The sequence below is a fragment of the Hyla sarda genome, chromosome 3, assembly GCF_029499605.1.
Source record: "Hyla sarda isolate aHylSar1 chromosome 3, aHylSar1.hap1, whole genome shotgun sequence".
Taxonomy (NCBI): Eukaryota; Metazoa; Chordata; class Amphibia; order Anura; family Hylidae; genus Hyla; species Hyla sarda.
Genome location: NC_079191.1, coordinates 248,254,022 through 248,275,500, shown reverse-complemented (window position 1 = coordinate 248,275,500; position 21,479 = coordinate 248,254,022). Strand labels below are relative to the sequence as shown.

General features: G+C 44.4%; 1 protein-coding gene across 5 annotated transcripts in view; it reads left to right on the top strand.

Moving 5' to 3' along the window:
- CEP85L (centrosomal protein 85 like) overlaps positions 1 to 21,479 on the top strand; it is a 185,407-nt gene that overhangs the window by 33,503 nt on the left and 130,425 nt on the right. The window contains exon 1 of one of the 5 annotated variants that reach the window (XM_056566427.1): positions 2,345 to 2,673. The exons of 1 other annotated variant lie outside the window; for it this stretch is intronic. In XM_056566427.1, the coding sequence (XP_056422402.1) occupies positions 2,619 to 2,673 (55 nt within the window). In that variant the 5' untranslated portion in view covers positions 2,345 to 2,618. 3 more of the 5 variants (XM_056566430.1, XM_056566426.1, XM_056566429.1) reach the window with 3 other exon arrangements.

Sequence of the window (21,479 nt, the reverse complement as noted above, 5' to 3'; positions counted from 1 at the left end):
CAACATTGGTGGTTTTCGGAAATAGACCTAATGGCGACAAGAGCCAATCGCAAGCTGGAAGCTTTCTGCTCCCTCTATCCAACAGACAACCCCTCCAGCATGGATGCCATGACAATCTAATGGAACTTTATTCTGGCTTACATCTTTCCTCCAATTTCAATGATACCGAGGGTATTAATGAAAATAAGACAGGATCAGGCCTCAGTAATAGCGGTCAATCCATTTTGGCCCAAAAGATCCTGGTTCTCTCATCTCATAACCATGAGCAAGGGGCAGTTTTGGAGGCTTCCCCTGGTGTCTCAGGGCACACAGCTCTGCCCCAACCTCAAGTTATTCAATCTGACTGCATGGAGGTTTATAGGTCCTTATTGAAAGCCAGAGGATTTTTAGACGGTATTTTAGAGACGCTATCTCACTCTAGGAGTGTGGCGACCTCAAGAGTATATGCCAAAGTCAAACCTACTTTCCAGAACTGGTGTACCACCAGGAAGATGGATGCCCCTAATCCTACTGTTCCAATTGTTCTGGATTTTCTTCAAGGATTTGATAAGTCTTTCTCCAAATTCTATTAAAGTTCAACTGTCAGCTTTATCAGCCTCATTCTATACTTCATTTTCTCAGGATTCAGTTGTCAAGTCATTTTTGAAAGCCATTACAAGATTGCGGCCTAAGACTATTAAGCCTATTTTTCCTTGGGATTTGTCTTTAGTTTTACAACGGTTGTGTATCCAACCCTTTGGATCAAGTGGACCTTAAATTTTTTTCTCTGGAGCTAACTTTTCTCCTAGCTGTTAATACTGCGAAGAGAGTTGGAGAACTTCAAGCTTTGGCTTCTTCGGAACCCAATATGGTGTTTCTTCCGGATAAAGTTCTCCTGAGGTTCCTTCCATCATTTGTTCCCCAGGTGGCATCGTTTGCAAACATCAATCAGGTTATATCTCTTCCGCAATACTTTCCTTAGTCCGAATCCTCTCAAGATAAAGACTTATGTAATCTTGATTTGGTTAGATGTTTGAAGATCTATTTGGAAAGGGCGAGGACAGAAGACAGAGAACCTTCTAATATTACATCAGGGATCTAGGAAAGGATCCAAAGCATCTAAACCAACCACTTCTAGGTGGATTTGTGAATGTATTGAACTCTGCTATAGATCTAAGAATCTTATTCCACCTCAATTCACAAAAACCCATTCTTCTAGGTCAGTTTCTACATTCTGGACGGAACGGAGTTCCATTCATTTAGACCAGATTTGTCAATCAGCTATGTAGAGTACTCCATTGACCTTCACTAAACACTACAGAGTAGATACTTTTCTATCTGGTGAAACTTTGTTCCCTATATCTTTTTTGAATTCTTTCCGGCAGGTAGGCCCACCCTAATGGGGTTATGCTTGCTATTTCCCCATATTGTGCTGCTGAGGGATGACAGGGAAGACTAAATTTAGTATGTTAATTTGTTTTCCCTTAGAGACTAAGGGAAAACAAGCAGCACAAGCTTCCCTTCCCTATATTTTCTGTTATCTACTTTAGAATCAACTCTCTCTTCTAGGTAGGAGGAGACCATATATAGGTACTTGGGGAGATGCTTGATTCATTTTTTATAATAATAATAATAATTTTATTTATATAGCGCCTACAGATTCTGCAGCACTTACAATTAGGGGGTACAAACAAAGACAAGTATCATACATAATAAAATTCCCTCGTCCTATTGGCTCACAGGGGTGGGGGAGACTAAGGGAAAACAAATTAACTACTAAATTTAGTCTTCCAACCAGAGCGCCTACAGCTGTTGCAAAACTACAACTCCCAGCATGCCCGGACAGCGATAGCTGTCCGGGCATGCTGGGAGTTGAAGTTTTGCAACAGCTGGAGACACCCCTGATTGGTAAACACTGACCTATACTATATACTACTATATAGTCCAACATGCTAGGAGTTGTAGTTTTCGTTTGGGACAGCTGCTGAGCCACAGGCTGTATCAGGGCATGCTGGGAGTTGTAGTTAGTAACTATTACTTGGAAGGACCCCTAGTATCCTATCGCATCTGGTGACACCAACCCTAGTGACACCACTGATGTTGGGGGCAGAAATGCATTTACATAACATCACCCGTATTCTTTCCCTTGCTGAGGTGGATGAGAACAGGAAACAACAGCCGCTACCGGCAGTAAAGTGGTAGGACACGTGACTCCATAAATAACGCTCTTTGTCGTCAGGGATTTCGGAGTCCAGCACGTTAGAATGTGACGTAGAAGTGAGATTGTCCTTGAGCTCCCCCTGGCTGTAGCCGCGGGCAGTGCAGCGCTCCGGAGCTGTCAGTCAGCCGAGTGCCCGGGCTGTGCTTTCATTCCTCGGCCCTCCTCCTCCTCGGCTCTCCCACCCTCCGCTCACGTAATCCAGACAGGACTCATCCCCAGCATCCCGGCCCCGATCCCTCCTAGACCCCGCGGCTCTCACACAAAGCCCTGCCGTGAGGGGAGGATATGCTCGCTGCTGGAGCCTGGCTAGAGGGGTCCTCGTCCTGGGACCACACTCCGGCCATGAAGAAGTGACCGGTCCGTTCTCCAGGCCGCTCCAATCTGTGCCCTGTGAACTGCTGTGACGCCCCCCGCAGGTATGTGGGGGAGGATGATCTCGGATTACGGCTCTGGCTTCAACAGCTTCACCACAGGTAAGATCCGCCTGACACCCCACACGTGCCCCGCTCATGGGCACCCTGCAGGGGGCGCCGTTATATAACTGCCCTCAGCTGTGCCCTCCAAGGGGCTGCCCTGTGTGCACTGGGTATAGAGGTGACTGTGGTCCCCATGTACCGCTCTACATAGCAGTGCCAGTATTGTGCCAGTGTGCTGTGTGAACAGGGCCCAATCATATAACTTTACAGGAGGGGGGCAGGGGTCTCCTTCACTATCCCTGCCTGTCTGGTGTTAGAGGTCTCCTTTATCCTGACTCCAGCAGTAGTTGTGGAGCCCTAATCTGTGAGTCATTGGAAGGAAATGAGTCCTAATCCCAGGATGGCTGCCAGTGACCTGCTAACAGTGCCATCTTGTACTAGTGTAACCCTAAGGCAGTGTTTGCCAAGCAGGGTGCCTTCAGCTGTCCTGGCATGCTGGGAGTTGTAGTATTGCAACAACTGGAGGTACCCTGGTTGGCAAACACTGCCGTAAGGCATGATCCACACTTGGGGCTCTCCAGCTGTCTGGGCATGCTGGGAGTTGTGGTTTTGCTACAGTTGAAGAGCCACAGATTAGGGGGGGACACTGCCCTAAAGCAGTGGTCTCCAACCTGCGGACCTCCAGATGTTGCAAAACTACAACTCCCAGCATGCCCGGACAGCCAACGGCTGTCCGGGCATGCTGGGTGTTGTAGTTTTGCAACATCTGGAGGTCCGCAGATTGGAGACCACTGCCCTAAGGCATAACCCCTACTTATGACACTTACAAGTGTATTGAAAAAAACAATGGGGGCTAATAATCTATTTCCTATCAGTCGCCTTATGTAAGTGAAGGTTGGTCAGAGGTAAATTACGCAGATTTCCTGATATTTTTCATTTCAGTTCCTCGCCATTTTCAACATCTCTGCTTGCTGTGAGTGAATGTTGTATCTACAGCAACTTAAAACCCCATGCTGCTCGCTCCAGCTGTCACAGGTGCTGGACTACACCTCTCCAATGCACTTGTAAAAATGGAGTCACCGGCCCAATATTCACTCCAGTTCTCTTCAAACTGTGGGCTTCCAGCTGTTGCATATCTACAACTCCCAGCATGCTGTAGTTTTGCAACAGCTGGAGGACTACAGTTTGGACACCACTTCCATAAGGGATGTCCAAGTGGTGGGGACCCACCTGTAGGTTGCAACTTTAATATATCCTGTTGGTATACCTTAAATGCTAGGCCCCCACATGATCTCTGGAATGGGCACCTTTCAATATAGTTGGGTTGTGCGATACGCATCACTCTTCCATTCATTGTTTGCGGAGCTGCCAGAGAGTCTAGCACTTTGAGGGTTGGAGTACCCCTTAAGGGCTCATTCATACGGACGGATCTTCAGCGTATTTTAAGTTGCGAATCCGCTGACAATGGACCCTACAGTGTGCCTCCCGTAGCGGTGGATTGCCGCTCCGAGAAGGCACATTACTTCTATTAAAAAATCTTAACCTTTTCAGCACTTATCAGCTGCCGTATGTTCCACAGGAAGTTGTATTTCTTTTTATGTTATTTCCTTTCTGTATGACCACAGTGCTCTCTGCTGACGCCTCTGTCCATTTTAGGGACTGTCCAGAGCAGGATCAAATCCCCATAGCAAACCTCTCCTGCTCTGGACAGTTCCTGACATGGACAGAGGTGTCAGCAGAGAGCACTGTAGTCAGACAGATAGGAAATTCAAAAAAGAAAAGAAATTCCTGTGGATCATACAGCAGATAAGTACTGGAAGGATTAATTTTTTTTTTTTTTTTTTTTTTTATATAGAAGTAATTTACAAATCTGTTTAACTTTCTGGCACCAGTTGATTAAAAGAAAAGTTTTCCAGTGGAGTACCCCTTTAAGTCAATAGGATCTGGTGGTTTCCGTTCAGCTCCGTTTGACGCCCTGAATGGGTCAGAGCACGGCGACCGTGTGAACTTGGCCTAAGTGTATCTGAGCCCTTCAGTAATAAGCCATACGCCATTGTCAGATAAGTATACCCTACTCCTTGTTGTAAGCATTGTTTTTTATTACCTGACTGCAAGCAGAGGTATTGAATATTTTATCGTAAAAGTGTATTGGAAATTTGGAAAACATTTAGAGTAACCCTATAAACGGTCAGAGTTGTCACAGATATAATAATAGGTATTGATCAGACAATTGGTGACAGGAATCCATAGGTTGTCTGCGCTGACTGATCGACAGTGTTTTTATTCATGAGAGCAAGAAAAACGTTCTCAGTGTGTGCGGATGAATGCCATAGACCAAGCTGTGGCAAAACTCCAACTCCCATCATGCCCTGACAGCCGATGGCTATAGATCGTAATATGCAGCAGTTCACATAGACGTTGTTTATTGGTAGGCACAGAGAACAGCATTGTATTGCAGATATACCACATCGGCTATATTCGCCTTTGTATGTGGCCCTTTAACTCGGGCTGTCATTGACACGTGTGGTGCTGAAGACTCTACACCAGTGGTCTCCAACCTGCGGACCTCCAGATGTTGCAAAACTACAACTCCCAGCATGCCCGGACAGCCGTTGGCTGTCCGGGCATGCTGGGAGTTGTAGTTTTGCAACATCTGGAGGTCCGCAGGTTGGAGACCACTGCTCTACATAATGCCTGATGGCTCGGTGACTGTCACCCGTACAATCCTATTGAGTCCTCATGGGGTGATTGGCGCTATCACAGTCTGCCTTGTATGCTGCCAGGAGCTGTAGACTTAATCCCTCCTAATATCCCATTGTTCTCTAGAATTGACTGCCATCCCATGGTTGTGATCCGGACTTGTTGTGGGTCGCGGTGACTCTTCTGATGTGTAATTTGCATTGTTGGGAATTGTTCACACATAGTGCTGGGGGTGAGGAAGACAGCTGTATCAATCTGACACAATCCTGGAAATGTATGCTCGGTTATGGCTGCTTTATAGGAACTATTTCAGGGATATGACCCTAAGAACTGTCACAATGGAGAATGCTTGATGATTCTGTGTTTATACATGGTTTTTACGCACTGGAATTAATGGGGAGAATCTATATATAAACGCATTAGGGGTATAGGTTGAACTTGATGGACTCCGGTCTTTTTTCAACCTTATGAACTATGTTACATAAGGCTGGGTTCATACTGCCGTTGTGCTCTGTACTCGTTCAATACTAAAAACCCAAAACCCATACGGGTCCTGAACGGGTAGGAGCACAATTGATGGATTCCATTGACTTGAATGGGTTCTGACGGGTGTCCGGTTGGGTGTAGAAAAAGAATGACATGTACATTTATTATTATTATTATTATATATATATATATTTTTTTTTTCTCTCTACGCTCAACTTTCTCCATCCTTTCCACGGAGTTCCCTTTAGAGGAGCATTCTGGCAGTGTGAACGAGCCCTAAGGCACACATGCAGTAAGAGTCAATGTAGAAGTACAGTGAAAAAACAATATATCGCTGTACAGGACGCAGAGCAGTGTCTCTTAACCAGTGTGCCTCCAGCTGTTGGAAAACTACAACTCCCAGCATGCCCGGACAGCCAAAGGCTGTCCTGGCATGCTGGAAGTTGTAGTTTTGCAACAGCTGGAGTCACACTGGTTAAGGGTGCATGCACACCACATTTTTGCAATACAGTTCCCGTATCAGGTTTTTGATGAAAAAAGGATTCCTCAAAAAACCGGACTAAACTGTATCAAAACGTGTGTACAAATTTCAACCCATATACGGTTTATAAAATGATGTTTTGTTGCATCTGTTGAAGAGAAAACCGTATACGTTTTTAACTTTTCACTCCATTTTGAATCAAGTTTCACTTGTTTTATTGAAATTCCAAGAAAAAAAACTGTGCAAAGTCAAAAACCGTATGGTAAAAACCGTATGGAACCGTACGCACATACAGTTCTGTACAACTCCCATGTAAAAAAAAACAAACAAACAAAAAAAAAAAAACATATACGGTTTAATACGGTTTTTCACCGGACGTCAAAACGTGGTAGACTACGGTTTTGGGTAGGAGTAAAAAAAAAAAGGACAAAACAGACTAAACCGGATGATGCGTTTGACATACGGTTTACAATGTTAAGTCAGTCATACGGTTTTCTATATGGTTACGTACCATTTTAAACTTGAAACCGTATACGGGAACTGTATAGCAAAAACGTGCGCCCTAAGAGACACTGACTGAGCATTGTGAAACAGGTCAAAATCATAAGTCATACAGCTGTCAGGTCCTTGACTTTCCTCCCTTGTACCTGGAAAGAAGAAAATATATACATATAAACATTTGGTGTCACCCTCATGTAAGATCAGGGCCATCATAGGATGACGGCTGCACATAGAATGTGTCGGCAGATAAGAACCATTTGGCCCATCTAGTCTGCCCAATAAAACACAACTCGGTGTATTCTTTTTGTAGCTCCAAAAATGTCTCAGCGTGGCCCAGGCCGTTCTGTGTGGCTCACATTGTGTAGTAAGTTTGGCTGCTGTTTTCTCAGTATTTGGAAGGAGGAAGTGGGGAGGGATTGTGGGCCGTGTCGCAGGCTGGGACAATCTGCTTCCCTGTTATTATGGCGTTTCTCATTATTCGTCAGACTAGCTGTACAGCGGTTTTGGGTAATGTGTGGAAACAATCAGGACTTTACTGTTGGCCATGATGCAAGCAGCTGCCACACAGCACATGTTACCACTTACCAGGCTCTTTTATATGTTTCTATGTCCGTCCGCTATATATTTTTTAGTTTGGAATACCAAATTATAGATTACATGTAGAAGTGTGCATAGTTATAAGACTGTGTGTAATATATATATATATATATATATATATATATATATATATATATGCAAAATCAAAAGATGTTGCAGTATCTTGTAATACCTTCTTTATTGGACTAACAGAATTTTGTAGACAAGCTTTCGGGATTCCTTTCTTTATCAAGTCAAAAGCAAATCTAAGCTCACAAGCATGAAGGGGTTAAGACAATAGATGTGGAGAATTCACACTAAGATAGGCCGTAAATTGTCCTGCTATAGGAACATAGGCCCAGATTTATCAAACTGTGTGAGAGAAAAAATGGAGTGATTTTGCCACATCAACCAATCACAGCTCAGCTAACCAGCTCTGGTAAAGTGAAAGCTGAGCTGTGATTGGTTGCTGTGGGTAAAATCACTTTTTCTCTCATACAGTTTGATAAATCTGGGCCTACGTAGACTTCATAGATAAGGATAAGAAAAATCCTCCTCCTTTTTTCTTTATCTTATCTATGAAGTCTATGGGGGAGATTTATCAAAACCTGTCAGATTGCTTCTTTCATTTTGCAGAGGCCTTGTTAAAAATGAAAGAAGCAATCTGGTTGCTATGGGCAACTGGGCAACTTTTCCTCTGGACAGGTTTTGATAAATCTCCCCTATGTTCCTATAGCAGGACAATTTATGGCCCATCTTAGTGTGAATTCTCCACATCTGTTGTCATAAAGGGGTACTCCGCCCCTGGCATCTTATCCCCTATCCAAAGGATAGGGCATAAGATGTTAGATCGCCGTGGTCCTGCTGCTGGGGACCCCGGGGATCGCCACTGCGGCACCCCGCCATCATTACTGCGCAGAGCGAGTTTGCTCTGTGTGTAATGACGGGCGATACAGGGGATGGAGCAGCGTGACGTCATGTCTCCACCCCTCATGACATCACGGCCTGTCCCCTTAATGCAAGTCTATGGCAGGGGGCGTGGGATGCCCGTCATTACATGCAGAGCGATCTCGCTCTGCGCAGTAATGATAGCGCAGTGCCGCAGCGGGGATCCTGGGGCTCCCCAGCAGCAGCACCGCGGCGATCTGACATCTTATCCCCTATCCTTTGGATAGGGGATAAGATGTCTAGGGGCGGAGTACCCCTTTAACCCCTGTATATTTGTGAGATGTAACCTGTGTCTTCTGCTTGTGAGCTTAGATTTGCTTTTTACTTAATAAAGGGAGGAATCCCAAAAGCTTCTCTACAAAATTCTGTTAGTCCAATAAAGAAGGTATTACAAGATACTGACAATTTTTTTTTGATTTTGCATCACTGGACTAATACAGCTACTCAAATTTACTATAGATAGAGATATATATCTCTATCTATTTATATTTAATAACATTGTTCACATCCGGGGCTCTGACAGTCTAAATTTCCCTATCCCAAACAAAGGGCCATTCAGATCAATGGTGCTTTACTGGAGGTTGACGCTGACCCTTCTCTCTGGGAATCATTGGTGGTCCTCATTCCCACCAATGTGATCTCCTAAATATATAACATATGAGGAGATGAGTACAATTTTAGCCTTACTTTGCTTGTACTAGTACCCGTGTAATGTCATAATCAATGAAGTGTGTGCATTGCGTCGTGTGACTACAGCTGCTGATACCAGCCTTGAGGGTGGTAGTGCAGACACAGTGGGGCAGGTTTACTAATCCTGTCTGATACCAAGACAGTGTAAACTTACACCAGGCAGTCTGAAGATGGGCCAGATTTATCACCATTTTCATGCACATGGTTGTATTTCCACTTACGCTTCTTTTCCCATCTAAGCATTGCCTTTTGTATAGTAAGGTGCCGAAAGTGTAAAAAAAAAAAAACCACATAAATAAATGTGGTGCAAGGCATCCATTCATGTTTTAGTGTCAATTACCTTATCTTAGGCTATGTTCACACAGCATTAGGAACATCCATTCTGTTAGATCCGTTATTGTAATCTAATGAACCACTTCTACATGAATTTTAAATGAATGCCAACGGTCCCCTATTTGAAATGATTTCTTGGAAAGGTCTGTTAAAATAATGGACCGTTAGCCCCGGATCCTAAATATCTGATGCCAGCTGATGTACCTTTGGCATCAGTTGAGGGGAGTTTTAGGCTGGGTTCACGGAGCAAGACATATGTAAACCTAGCCTAAAAGTTTACGGTCTATTCACACGGCAGAATTCCATCACAAATTAAAGCCCATAGATTTCTATGGGATTCCGCACTCCCATTCACACTTCTGAATTTCCGCAAGCGGAAATTCAGAAGTGTGAATGGAATTGCGGAATCCTATAGAAATCTATGGGCTTTAATTTGAGGAGGAATTCTGCCGTGTGAATACAGTGTATGACAACCCAGAGATAAATGAGACAATGCAACACAGAGTCCCATTTTAAAGGGTGCTGCGTGTTTCTGTAAGTCCAAACTAGACCCAAGGGGTATGTGTTCAGGTCTATGGGTTTATGTGTGCTCCCCTGGCCATTCTTTTGCATCAGATCTTTCTCCTTTTTTCTTTCATGGTTGCTGGATGCCTCCATTATTGGGGCATTGTGGCTGAGGCTATGTTCATATCTGCATTGTGACTTTGTTACACTTATTTTGTTGATGAAAGCGTTCATAAATATCCCCCTATAGTGTTTGCCTTAAGAGATCCTGTTGGCTTTCCTGATGTATGTATGTGTGTGTGTGTGTTAGTAAATATTTGCTATCCCTGTGAAGTCTGGAGTAGAGATGAGCCAAGTTAGGGTGTGCGTTCACACTGCGGAATCTCCGCTTGCTGAGATTCCACCTGGCAGCCGCCGCCGGAGTTACTTCGGCGGTAGGGCCGTGGGGCACTAAGCCGTCACCATTGACGGCTATGCAGTGCTCGCGGAATCCGTGCAAAGAATGAACATGTTCTTTCTTTGCGCAGAACAATTTTAGCGGCGGAATTGGCCGCCGCTGAAATTCCGCAGTGTGAACAGGTCTCGCGGAGACCCTTTCACATTAGTGTTAAGTTCACACGGCGGAATTCCGCTTGTTGAATTCCGTAGTGTGAATGCACCCTTACAGTGATTCGATTCGTCATGAACTTCTCGGCTCGGCGATTGCTGACTTTAGCCTGCATAATTGAGTTCAGCTTTCAGGTGCTCCGGTGGGCTGGAAAAAGGTGGATACAGTCCTATTAGAGAGTCTCCAGCCCACCGGAGCACCTGAAAGCTGAACTCATTTATGCAAGCTAAAGTCAGCAACTGCCGAGCCGAGAAGTTCATGACGAATCAAATGTAACTTCGCTCATCTCTAGTCTGGTGTATCTTTTGTGTTTTGTACTGTTCCCTAGTTATTCCTTGATAACTGAGTGTTACAGTTCCACTGACCGTTCCAGACAGTATAGGGACATACCTCCAATTGACACTGCATTCTTTTTTTTATGTATTGTGTCCTGCTAGAAATAAAATGATATTCCTAAAAAAGACATCCACAGAACTGCCAGATTCTCTTTAATGGAGTAGCTAAATCATAACATAAGACAAAAAAGTGCCCACCGACTACTTCCCCAGATTCCACACACACAGTCAAGCCAGTGCCAAGCAGCACTGTCCTAGCTACAGTACGTGGAGCTGGGCGGTATGACCAAAAATGTGTATCACAGTATTTTTTGTAAATTATGGCGGTTCCACGGTATGTAATGGTATTTACCGTCCCCCCCCCCCCCCCCAAATCATCATGTGATGGACTCCCCCCGATTTATCAGCCCAGTGCTGCGCTGTCCCCCTTATGGGGGGACTAATCCATATGTCACCCGCGAGCGCTGCTTCTCTCCCCCCCTGCCAAATAATTATCAGCCGCTGCGCTGTACTCTGTATTCCTGTGCCCGGGCTGCAGATATTAAAAAACAAACTTTAACTCTCCTTCTTCCTAAGTTCCCCCGTTGCTCTGGAACTGGCCTCAAGGTCCCTCCGCTTCTTTTGCTGCTTCCTGGGGACGGGAACATCACAGAGCCGTCAGCCTATCACCGGCCGCAGCAATGTCTTGCCTCGGCTGGTGATAGGCTGAGCTCACTGTCATGTAAGGAGTTGGCCGGGGAAAGAAGCGGCGCTCGCGGGTGACATATGGATTAGTCCCCCGATGTGGGGGACAGCGCAGTGCTGGGCTGATAAACCGGAGGGGAGAGAAGCAGAACAGCGCCAGCGGGTGACACATGATTAGTTGCCCAATGTGGAGACAGCACGCTGTGGCTGCTAATTCATTAATTCGAGGGGGGGTCAGAGTGGCCCAACCGGTATTGGGGTATAGGAAAAATTCATATCGTGCAGGAAAAACATTTCGGTATTCGGAATGAACTGGTATACCGCCCAGCACTAACAGCACGTTGCCGTTTTGTCAGTATATCTTTTATATGTATCTTTGACTGGACGTTAAAAATATCCCACTTGTATGGTGGGAGTTGTAGTTTGAACAGTCGATTTGATACTGCTGCCGTAGAGTTGGAAACATAGGTTGGTATCGCTAACCTAGTGTTTAGGAATCGGCCATGTAGTATGTATCAGAGCCTTCACCCTAAATGTTAGCCTCTTACTCTACTTATATGGAAAAGAATGCTTAGACGTCTAGTTCAGATGGAGGTGAAGTAAGGGCTCCATGTACCACTATGTTTGCATACAAAACTACTTGTACATGAGTATTTAGTAAAGCAGATGAAGGCTTCTCTGACCTCTACTGTAGTGTTTACTGGCGGGAACGTCACAGTCCAGTGATTCCCTCCATAATATATTCCCTTGCGTTTCTCCTGCCAGTAAACCCTGTCTTTCTGTGATATGCCCATACTGTAATATTAACCTGTAGTCTATGGCCTTGCTGAATTTTTACTTCATAGCCTTTTCTTGCCCTTTTTGTTGTTTCAATGGTGATTTAAAAAAAGAATTGTAAAAGGTCATGTTATTGTGCTGAGCGCTGGCACATGGCAGGCCCGGGCTCAGCTGCTGACTGCTGTCTTCTCATTTAGTGCCCACATAAATAGCGCCTGTGACTCCCATCACCCAGTTCCTGGAAATAATGGGATTGAATACATTTTTGATTTTCTCTCCAACTTTCCTGACCTTCTCTTAGAGTACAGCACTACAGTCTACAGCAGTGTTTCCCAACCAGGGTGCGACAAGATGTTGCAAAACTACAACTCCCAGCATGCCTGGACAGCCAAAGGCTGTCCAGGCATCTGGGAGTTGTAGTTTTGCAACACCTGGAGGCAGCTGGTTGGGAAACAGTGGTCTACAGTGTAGCTATTTTTATTAGGAGGCTTAGAAGACCTTTTTCTGGTGCCCGTGCCCAATACATCACACTGCTGCTCAGGACACCAGAGGCACCATGGGCGTGCTGGAGGTGAATAGAGGTTAATTCGTTTTTATATACTTCAAGATGGGCTTGCTTCTATCAAAAAAAACTTACAAAAAAACCTCCTGCTTCATAACCCGTTTAAGGGCCCATTTAGAGGACAGAATATCTACCTGGAAAAAAATCAGGGCGGACATTGCGTGCACGGCAGGTGTAAATTTAATAATTTGGCGCTAGGACTGCTTAGAAGTGCACCCTCTTCGTTGATGGCAATGCATGTCTGAGCAGATTCTGCTAAAAAAAAATCATCTTGAACATCTTCATTCTTTCAGCAGAGTCCCTAATTTGTGCACCGTTTATCCACCATTTATTTGAAAACAATGGAAGACTTCTGCATTGGAATTTTCCAGCAGAATTTTTATGCTGGATTCCGCTCTAAATTCTGGCATGTGCATGGATCCTAAGAGCATAGCCTCTTCATATTGTGGATCAGCGGGAGTTTAGGCTCCTACCAGTCTAAGTCTGAGTTCACATATGTCCGGCATAGGTGAACTCAGCCTAGATCTCGATGCAACTAATGACAACGGGCATCAGTTGTATGGCATCTGGCGTCCATTGTTTCTTGACGCCGACAGGAGAACACAGCTACCCTTGTCCGGTGCCCTCCAGCGTGTCCGACCATCCGTTGTCAAAATTGAGACTCTGGATGATTGTGAACTGTCCCATTCAAATGAATGGGATTGGTTCTTGCATCAGTTTCCCTTTGGAAAGAAACTATGGCGGACGCCAGACATATGTGAACCCAGCCTTATATTGATGTCCTTTCCTGAAGGTAGACTACCCTGTTTTTTTTTTTGTTTTTCTCATTCGGCTGCTTGGAATGTGTCTTGTAGATTAAGAAGCTCTGTTTGGTCTAGAATATGTTGTTGTTCCTTTATGTAAATGCAGACAGGCTCGTATAACCCCGACATGAGTGTGTTTTTCTGTCTTCTTTATTTATATCACATACAGAGATAGCTGCTCATTGAGACTGGCTAGGATTTCGGAAGAGCTAATAATAAGTGTCTAAAAAATTGGAGGCCTGAGAAATGAACTAAGGAGCGAGAAATAGATGTTCCACATGGACTTGTTGTTCTCTCCGAAGAAATGTGTCCATGTAGTCCAGTATGTGCTCATCGGGAGAGATTTATCAAGACCTGTCCAGAGGAAAAGTTGCTGAGTTGCCCATAGCAGCCAATCAGATTTTGCTGATTTGGTTGCTTTAGGCAACTCGGAAACTTTTCTTCTAGACAGGTCTTGATAAATCTCCTCCATCGTCCTTGTCACTGACGTCTTGTTACGGGGGTGGGGGTTTTCCAGGTTACAGACTTCAAGCCCAGTCCTTGTATCAAACGTAGGATTCATGATCTAAGTACATTTTCTAGTACATTCTTTTCCAAGTCATTGATGTCTCGTAGATTTCTGCTCCTGAATAAGAACTGAAGAATGCACCTTTTTGTATATTAAGACTTCTCCTTTATTTAAATGTAACCATTTTTAGTGTAGAAGCACAGTGTGAACCCAGACTTGCTTTGCTAGCTGTTTTAGAAGGTGACCGGCAACATATGTTCATAGGCATGACCTATTTTTCCCCCCACACTTGCTAACTGAGCTATGGTCAATAAAAAAAAAAAAAAAAAATTTAAAGGGGTACTCCGCCCCTAGACATCTTATCCCCTATCCAAAAGGATAGGGGATCAGATGTCAGATCGCGGCGGTCTCGCCGCTGGGGACCCCCGGGATCTCGGCTGCAGGACCCACCTGTTGCGGCTTCCGGAAACACTGGAGGCTTTGGCTCCCGACCACGGTGACGTGAGATCGTGACCTCACTACTCACGGCGGGGTGTGTGGTAACATGGGGGCGGAGTCGTGACGTCACGATCTCACGTCACTGTGGTCAGGAGGCGTTAGGATGAGAGCCTTCAGCTCTGCCGGAAGCCGCAACAGGTGGGTCCTGCAGCCGAGATCCCGGGGTTCCCGCGATCTGACATCTTATCCCCTATCCTTTCAATAGGGGATAAGATGTCTAGGGGCGGAGCACCCCTTTAAACTAACAAAATATAGTAACTACGCCTTTATTCATGTACATTTCACAAATATCAGTGTTTTCCATTAGAATTGACAATACTAGGCAATAGGTAGCCAGTTGGCTGAGACATTCGCAACTGGCCAAGCTTATATATTTTTATCATAACACCAATAAGAATTCACACAGGCTGTAGTGGTGTTTCTTACAGTATTATTTTTCTTAGGTTAAAGAGGGCATATCTGAGACCTGGGATAGACTATTGATGTATGATTGGTTGGGGTCTGATCACTCCTACCCCAACTGATCAGCAGAATAAATGGAGGGTGATCTTGCTGAAGATGGCCCCCACTCCCTGTGCTGGCCCCGGCCCCTCTGTTAAGCGCTGGCTGACCCCGGGAGACAGCCAGAGCCAGGTAAGGGGACCTCCGGCTGTCATGCTGGATGATCGGATCCCCGCGGCAGCGCTGCAGTCGATCCAATCAAAGTACCGCAATGCCGCAGATGATCTGTATTGATCACGGCATCTGAGGGGTTAATGGCAGACATCCGTGCGATCGCGGATGTCGGTCATTATGGGCGGGTCCCCGGCTGCTGCTAGCAGCCGGAACCAGCCGTGTATGACGCGAGCACCCTTTCGATGCTCGCGGTCATACACAGGACGTAAATCTAGGAGAAAAACGAAGGACAATACAACTAAACATCTGATAACGACCTTAAAAACAATTGAGCCAATTTTACTTTAGGCAAAGATAGTGTATGCTCCTATTCATAAATTATAAGCCACAAACGTCGCAGATAGTGGCTGCTCCTATTTCAACGCAGTTCCTCTATAACAGGTATATGTGGGTTCATCAGGGAATAAAGAATAAGAATAAAAATTAGCATTTTCTCTTCAAAAAATGCTTCTAGCTTCCTTGATATTTGGGGAAATAAGTTGATGTTTACTTATAGGTTATGTTTTCTGAATTCTTTGGCCCAGCAAATGGCTGCAGTCTCCAGTGTTGTGACTCTTCCTTATCTCTGTATTTAACTCTTTTTGATCTTTCATGGGAAACATATGTGCAGTTCCCATCAGGCCTTGATGCCCTTTAGTCTTACTTTTTCAGCCTTATCTACTATGGGTCTCACTTCACATATTTGATGTAAATGTAAGGCTATGTTCACTTCTTGGTTCTTGTGCACGTTCAGCATTTACATTAAATATTTCCATAAGGTACAGTGGCAATACATGACAATAGTGTCCTTGTCCTTGTGGCATATATTGCAACCGTCATCCATGTTGGCAAACTTTATTTTTTCCACTGATTATTCTGTCCAGTTGAATGGGATTCTGCAAAACGGATACTAAACTGTATGCATTTCTTAAAATGCTCGTCAGTGTGCTACTTGTATATCAGGAGCCTAAGCTGAATGTAAACGGAGACATAGTTTTGCATTTGCATAATTCCACTATTAGGGTATGTTCACACTGAGGAATTGGAGAGGAATTTCCACGAGTAATTCTGCTTGCTTTTTCCTCTCCAAATCATTCAGCAGTGAAATCCCCATAGAGCTGTGCAGAATTTCTGCCCCTCAGTTCACACTGAGGAATTTCCTCAAGCAGAATTCTGACGAGGAAGTCTGTTCCGCTTGAAGAAAGAACATGTTCTTTCTTTCAGGCGGGATCAGTGTCATTCTCCCATAGAGATCAATGTTATTTTTTTATTCAGTCAGAAGCATTTCCACGCAGAATTGGCGCGGAATAGGCGCGTAATTCGCGTGGAATTTCCGCATGAAAAAAAAATATTTATGAATAGAAATACTTGATACTCCTCCTCCGCATGAAACCTGCATTTCCTCGCGGAGTTCCGCGCGAAATCTCTGTGAGTTCTTGTGGAAAAGTAACAATATTTTGAGGCAGAAAATTTCTGCTTGATTTCCGCCCAAATTCCTGTGTGAACATACCCTAAGGCGGAAAACACTGGTAGACATTTCACACATTTAAATGTTCCGGTGAGCGCTCGGAAATGCGCTGTCTCATAGACAGTGCATTTACAAGCAGAATCTGAGCAGAAATTCCACCATGTGCACCAGAATTCCATTGACATCATTGGTACTCTGCTACGGCGAACCTTCCGCTGTGTGAACATAGCCCTACATAGACCATATCCCTACATAGGGATATGGTCTGTCACGCCAGTGTTACCCCGACCCTTGACGAAGCTGGTCTTACCCAGTGAAACGTCGAGGAGGGGGGGGGGGGGGGGGGGTGTATATGCTAGTGATATTTTAACAGCATAGTGACGGACCGAAATAAGGGAGACATTGTTGTTAATGTGTGAGGGGCAGAAATATCTAGGTGTCAGAGCCAGCACCATTAAGGAAAACGCAGTGATACACCATTACAGCAATCTTCAACTAGAAGTGGTTTTACTACAATACCACACAAGGTCCTACTCTCCTATGTCATTTTAATATTATACCTGCACATATGATTACTATAGGTTAAGCTTTTAAATAGAACCAATAAAAGTTATATTTTAATTTTAGTGGGGGTCCCTAGTATTGGGAATCAGTCCCATCTGTGCTTAGGCTCAGATGGGAATTTGTGAATAATAACATAACCTTAGGCTCTGTTTACATTGGATCTGAAATCATGGATTGTTATGATCCATTTCTATTTGCCAGCAGCAAGCAGAAAATTTGGAAATGGTGAAGGTGAACATTGCTTATTGTCGTAAATTGTCCTAGGCCAGTGTTTCTGTCCAGGCATGCTGGGAGTTGTAGTTTTAAAACAGCTGGAGGCACACTGGTTGGGAAACACTGGCCTAGATTTATCAATCTGTCCAAGATGTCTGGTTTTACTACAGCAACCAATCACAGCTCCACTTTCACTTTACCTCAGCTTATTAAGATTTAGAAGCTGAGCTGTGAAAACCCTACAGGCAGATTGTTATCTGGCCTTCAATATCCTATAACCTGTGAGGGATATTTCTTACCAAGGTGTTCTAGTTGCTATTCATAGTTATTAAATGAATATAGAAAATAAGATGACGTTTTTTTTTTTCCGTGCATTTAGCGTCCACTGCAGACACGCTGACATCGATCGCAGTGCCTGAATGTGAAATGTAGGTCAGGAAAGATGTGTAATCTATAGCTCTGATCCCGCTGGCTGTAATTGGGGAATCAGATAGTAGGCTGGCACTGCCCGCTCGCATTTCTGCCTCCAAATGTCAGGTCGAAAGTTATTTATTTATTTAGTTTTTTTTTTGCTCAAGCCATAACAATGCTAGTATGTTATACCATCACTGGTGGAGGCAGGGGTTATAAAGGGTTCTCACAATGAAGCACACTTTGTACCCAAGTCATTTATATGGCAAAAATGGGCTTCTTCCTCCTATAAAACGCACATTGTTGTCTTACTGAACACACACAAGGAGGGATTTGTCAAGACGCTTGTTTATTGAAAAAGAAACCTTTAGTCCCCAGCTACCCGGCTCAGTTGGATGATATATAATGTTTATGGAATGGGGTATCCTCCCATGCTACATGATGTAATATATGACGATGGTGCTGCTAAACCCAGGGTGTTATTTGCTAGAACTAGAGACTTATGTGCTACATCCTACAGATTAAAGGGAACCTGTCATGAGATTTTCCCATATCTAACGCATGGCAACATGTGATATGGTAAAATCTTCTTCCTCCACATCACCGGGAGACGTTTCTGCCTGCAGGGATAGTGAGAATGTTAAGTTGTGCTCGGGGCTTCACTCGTGCTCGTGATTACAACGATACATACATACCTGTATGAAAGACATTAAACTTAAGTGGTCAGATTTGTGCCCATAACCGCGACGGAGGGCATGCCTTCAGCGGGCATACCCCGTAATGGATAAATTGAAAAAAGGGAGGGTTGGGAGGGGTCCACAAAACGTCATGTATGCCCCGCCAGTAAGTGCAGGGGCGTTATATACCCTCGCCTCCTATCCACAACTCTTTAATGCCCCACCTAGAAATGCAGGGGGCACGAGGGGTACAGTCGCAAAAAAGGCTGAGAACCACTGCCCTAAGGGTACGTTCACACGAGCGGATCCCCAGCGTATTTTATGCTGCGGATCCGCCGCTGTATGATACCTTTACAAGTGCCTGCTCGGAGCGGCAATACGCTGCTACGAGCAGACGCACTGCGATGTGCGAGTCGCCGTGCACATATGCAGTATACTCGCACATCGCGGCAGATCTCTGCCTAGCTTATAGAGCAGTAGGAGCGGCCGCGATGTGTGCGAGTACACCGTGCATTCGTGGTGACTAGCACATCGCTTCAGTGTGTCTGCTTGTAGCTGTGTATTGCTTCTCCGAACAGGCACATGTAAAAGCACCAGACAGCGGTCCTTCAGCGGCGGATCCGCAGCGTAAAATGTACCCTTATGGTGTATTCTTCCCCTCATTAACCCTTACATGGCTTCACTTAAAAAAATAAGACTTGGTTGAGGCGTAATGAACGCGTGCAGCTTCAAGGTTTCTATGAATGTCACAAGAGCACACTACCGGTCTCAGGTGCTCCGCAGGCTGGCATCCGGGAGGATGAATGCTGCAGAACAGGCTCATATAATGAGATCCCTGGGGTAAAGCGGAGCTGAATTCTGTCTCTGCCAAGGGCTCCCAGTGCTGGCACAGCTGCATGGACTGCCCTCCTCCACCTTGTCTTTCTAGATTACAATGCTAATGGTGTCAATCGCTTTACAATACAATAGGCCTTCTTACCATCCAGAGATCATGGGAAGGTATGGCTGAAGTAGAATAACATATTCATATAGTGAAGTCTATGCAGACATGTACATTGTTGTAATGTTATACAGCATCCTGAACTGTTGCTCTTATGTCGTTTTTTGTGCTCTACCTGCGTAGCAACTTATTTTGACTAGTTAGAATCGTGTTTCCTAACCTGTGTTCCTCCAGCTGTTGCAAAGCTACAACACCCAGAATGCCCGGACAGCTAAAGGCTGTCCGGGCATGCTGGGAGTTGTAGCTTTGCAACAGCTGGAGGCACACTAGTTGGGGAAAAACTAGGTTAGATTATGAAGGTAAATGTTGCTGCCTACATAGCATAGTCTGGGGCTTGGTATGGCATTTAACTTCCATTATGACTACACAATGACCCTGGTGAGTCAATACATCAAAGGTATGACGGCAATATTAAAGGGGTACTCTGGTGGAAAAACCTTATATATTTATATAATTATTATTATATATTTTTTTTAAATAAACTGTGCGCCAGAAAGTTAAACTGATTTGTAAATTACTTATTTTTCTAAATCTTTACCATTCTAGTACTTATTAGCAACTCTGTGCTACAGAGGAAATTCTTTTTTTTTCTTCTTTTTTGTCTTGTCCACAGTGCTCTCTGCTGACAACTGATGCCTGTATCAGGAACTGTCTAGGACAGGAGAAAATCCCCATAGCAAAATGATGCTGCTCTGGACAGTTCCCGACACGGACAGAGGTGTCAGCAGAGAGCACTGTGGACAAGACAGAAAGGAAATTTAAAAAAGAAAATAATTTCCTCTGTAGCATACAGCTGCTAATAAGTACTGAAAGGATTGAGATTTTTAAATAGAAGTAATTTACAAATTTGTTTCAATTTCTGGCACCAGTTCATTCAAAACAAAACAAAAAACACCGGAGTACCCCTTTATGTTCACAATCTGCAGATTTATTGCAGAAATCCATGCACGTGTTGCAGAACATCCCCATTCAGATGTAAGCAATGGATTTTTCGGCAGTGCTGCGGGTGGACAATATTTCTGCATATGTCATCAGCACAGGAAATAGAACCGGGCGAAATGAAGTCTACAGACAACACAAAACCACCCCGAAAATTATAGCACAGCTTTCCAAATGGCACCCTTCCCGGAGGTTGAGGTCAGACACCACTGTGTTTCCATAGAAATGATGTTCTCCATATTGTTCTTACATACATTTGGCCGTTTTCCTGTACAGTCTTGGACAGGGCCGCAGGTTGTGTCTGTACTCTGTTATGTGGACAGAAAATTCAGTGCACTAAAGGACAAAACTGTTCAGGAATGAAATCTGGCCGTCGCTCGCATTTTTTAATTGTTTACAAGCAAAAATATTGCACTTTTTCGCGGGCAAAACGGCCGCATCTCGTCCAAAATAATATTAATTATATTTGTTTTTCTATGGGATTTAATGTAGTTCAATGTGTAATAAAAATAACGGCCATATCTGAAATGTAAAACAACTGCACTACACCTCAAAATACACTACAAGAAACTGAATATAGCCTATGAATACTACATGAAATAACAGCATACGTAGAGGGTGGTGTACAGTGAGTTTATGTAGGAGGCTTTGTTGGATTTCTGGGAGGGGGTGGGGGCACTACTTTCCATACCCATGATGCTACATAGAGGAACAAAAGCACTGTTGCTGAACAATTGTGCGCATGCAAGAAAACTGATATGAAACAAAGTGCATAATCCAACGTTTCATACATTCATCTTTTACTAATAAACATAGAGGCTTGCAATGTTGTCATGCCAGATGAATGTATTATATATGAATGTGTGCAGCAACAGATGATGTAATGCAATAGAGATCTACAGCTGTAATACGAATCAGATGGGTCCTCGGCTCAGGACCATCTA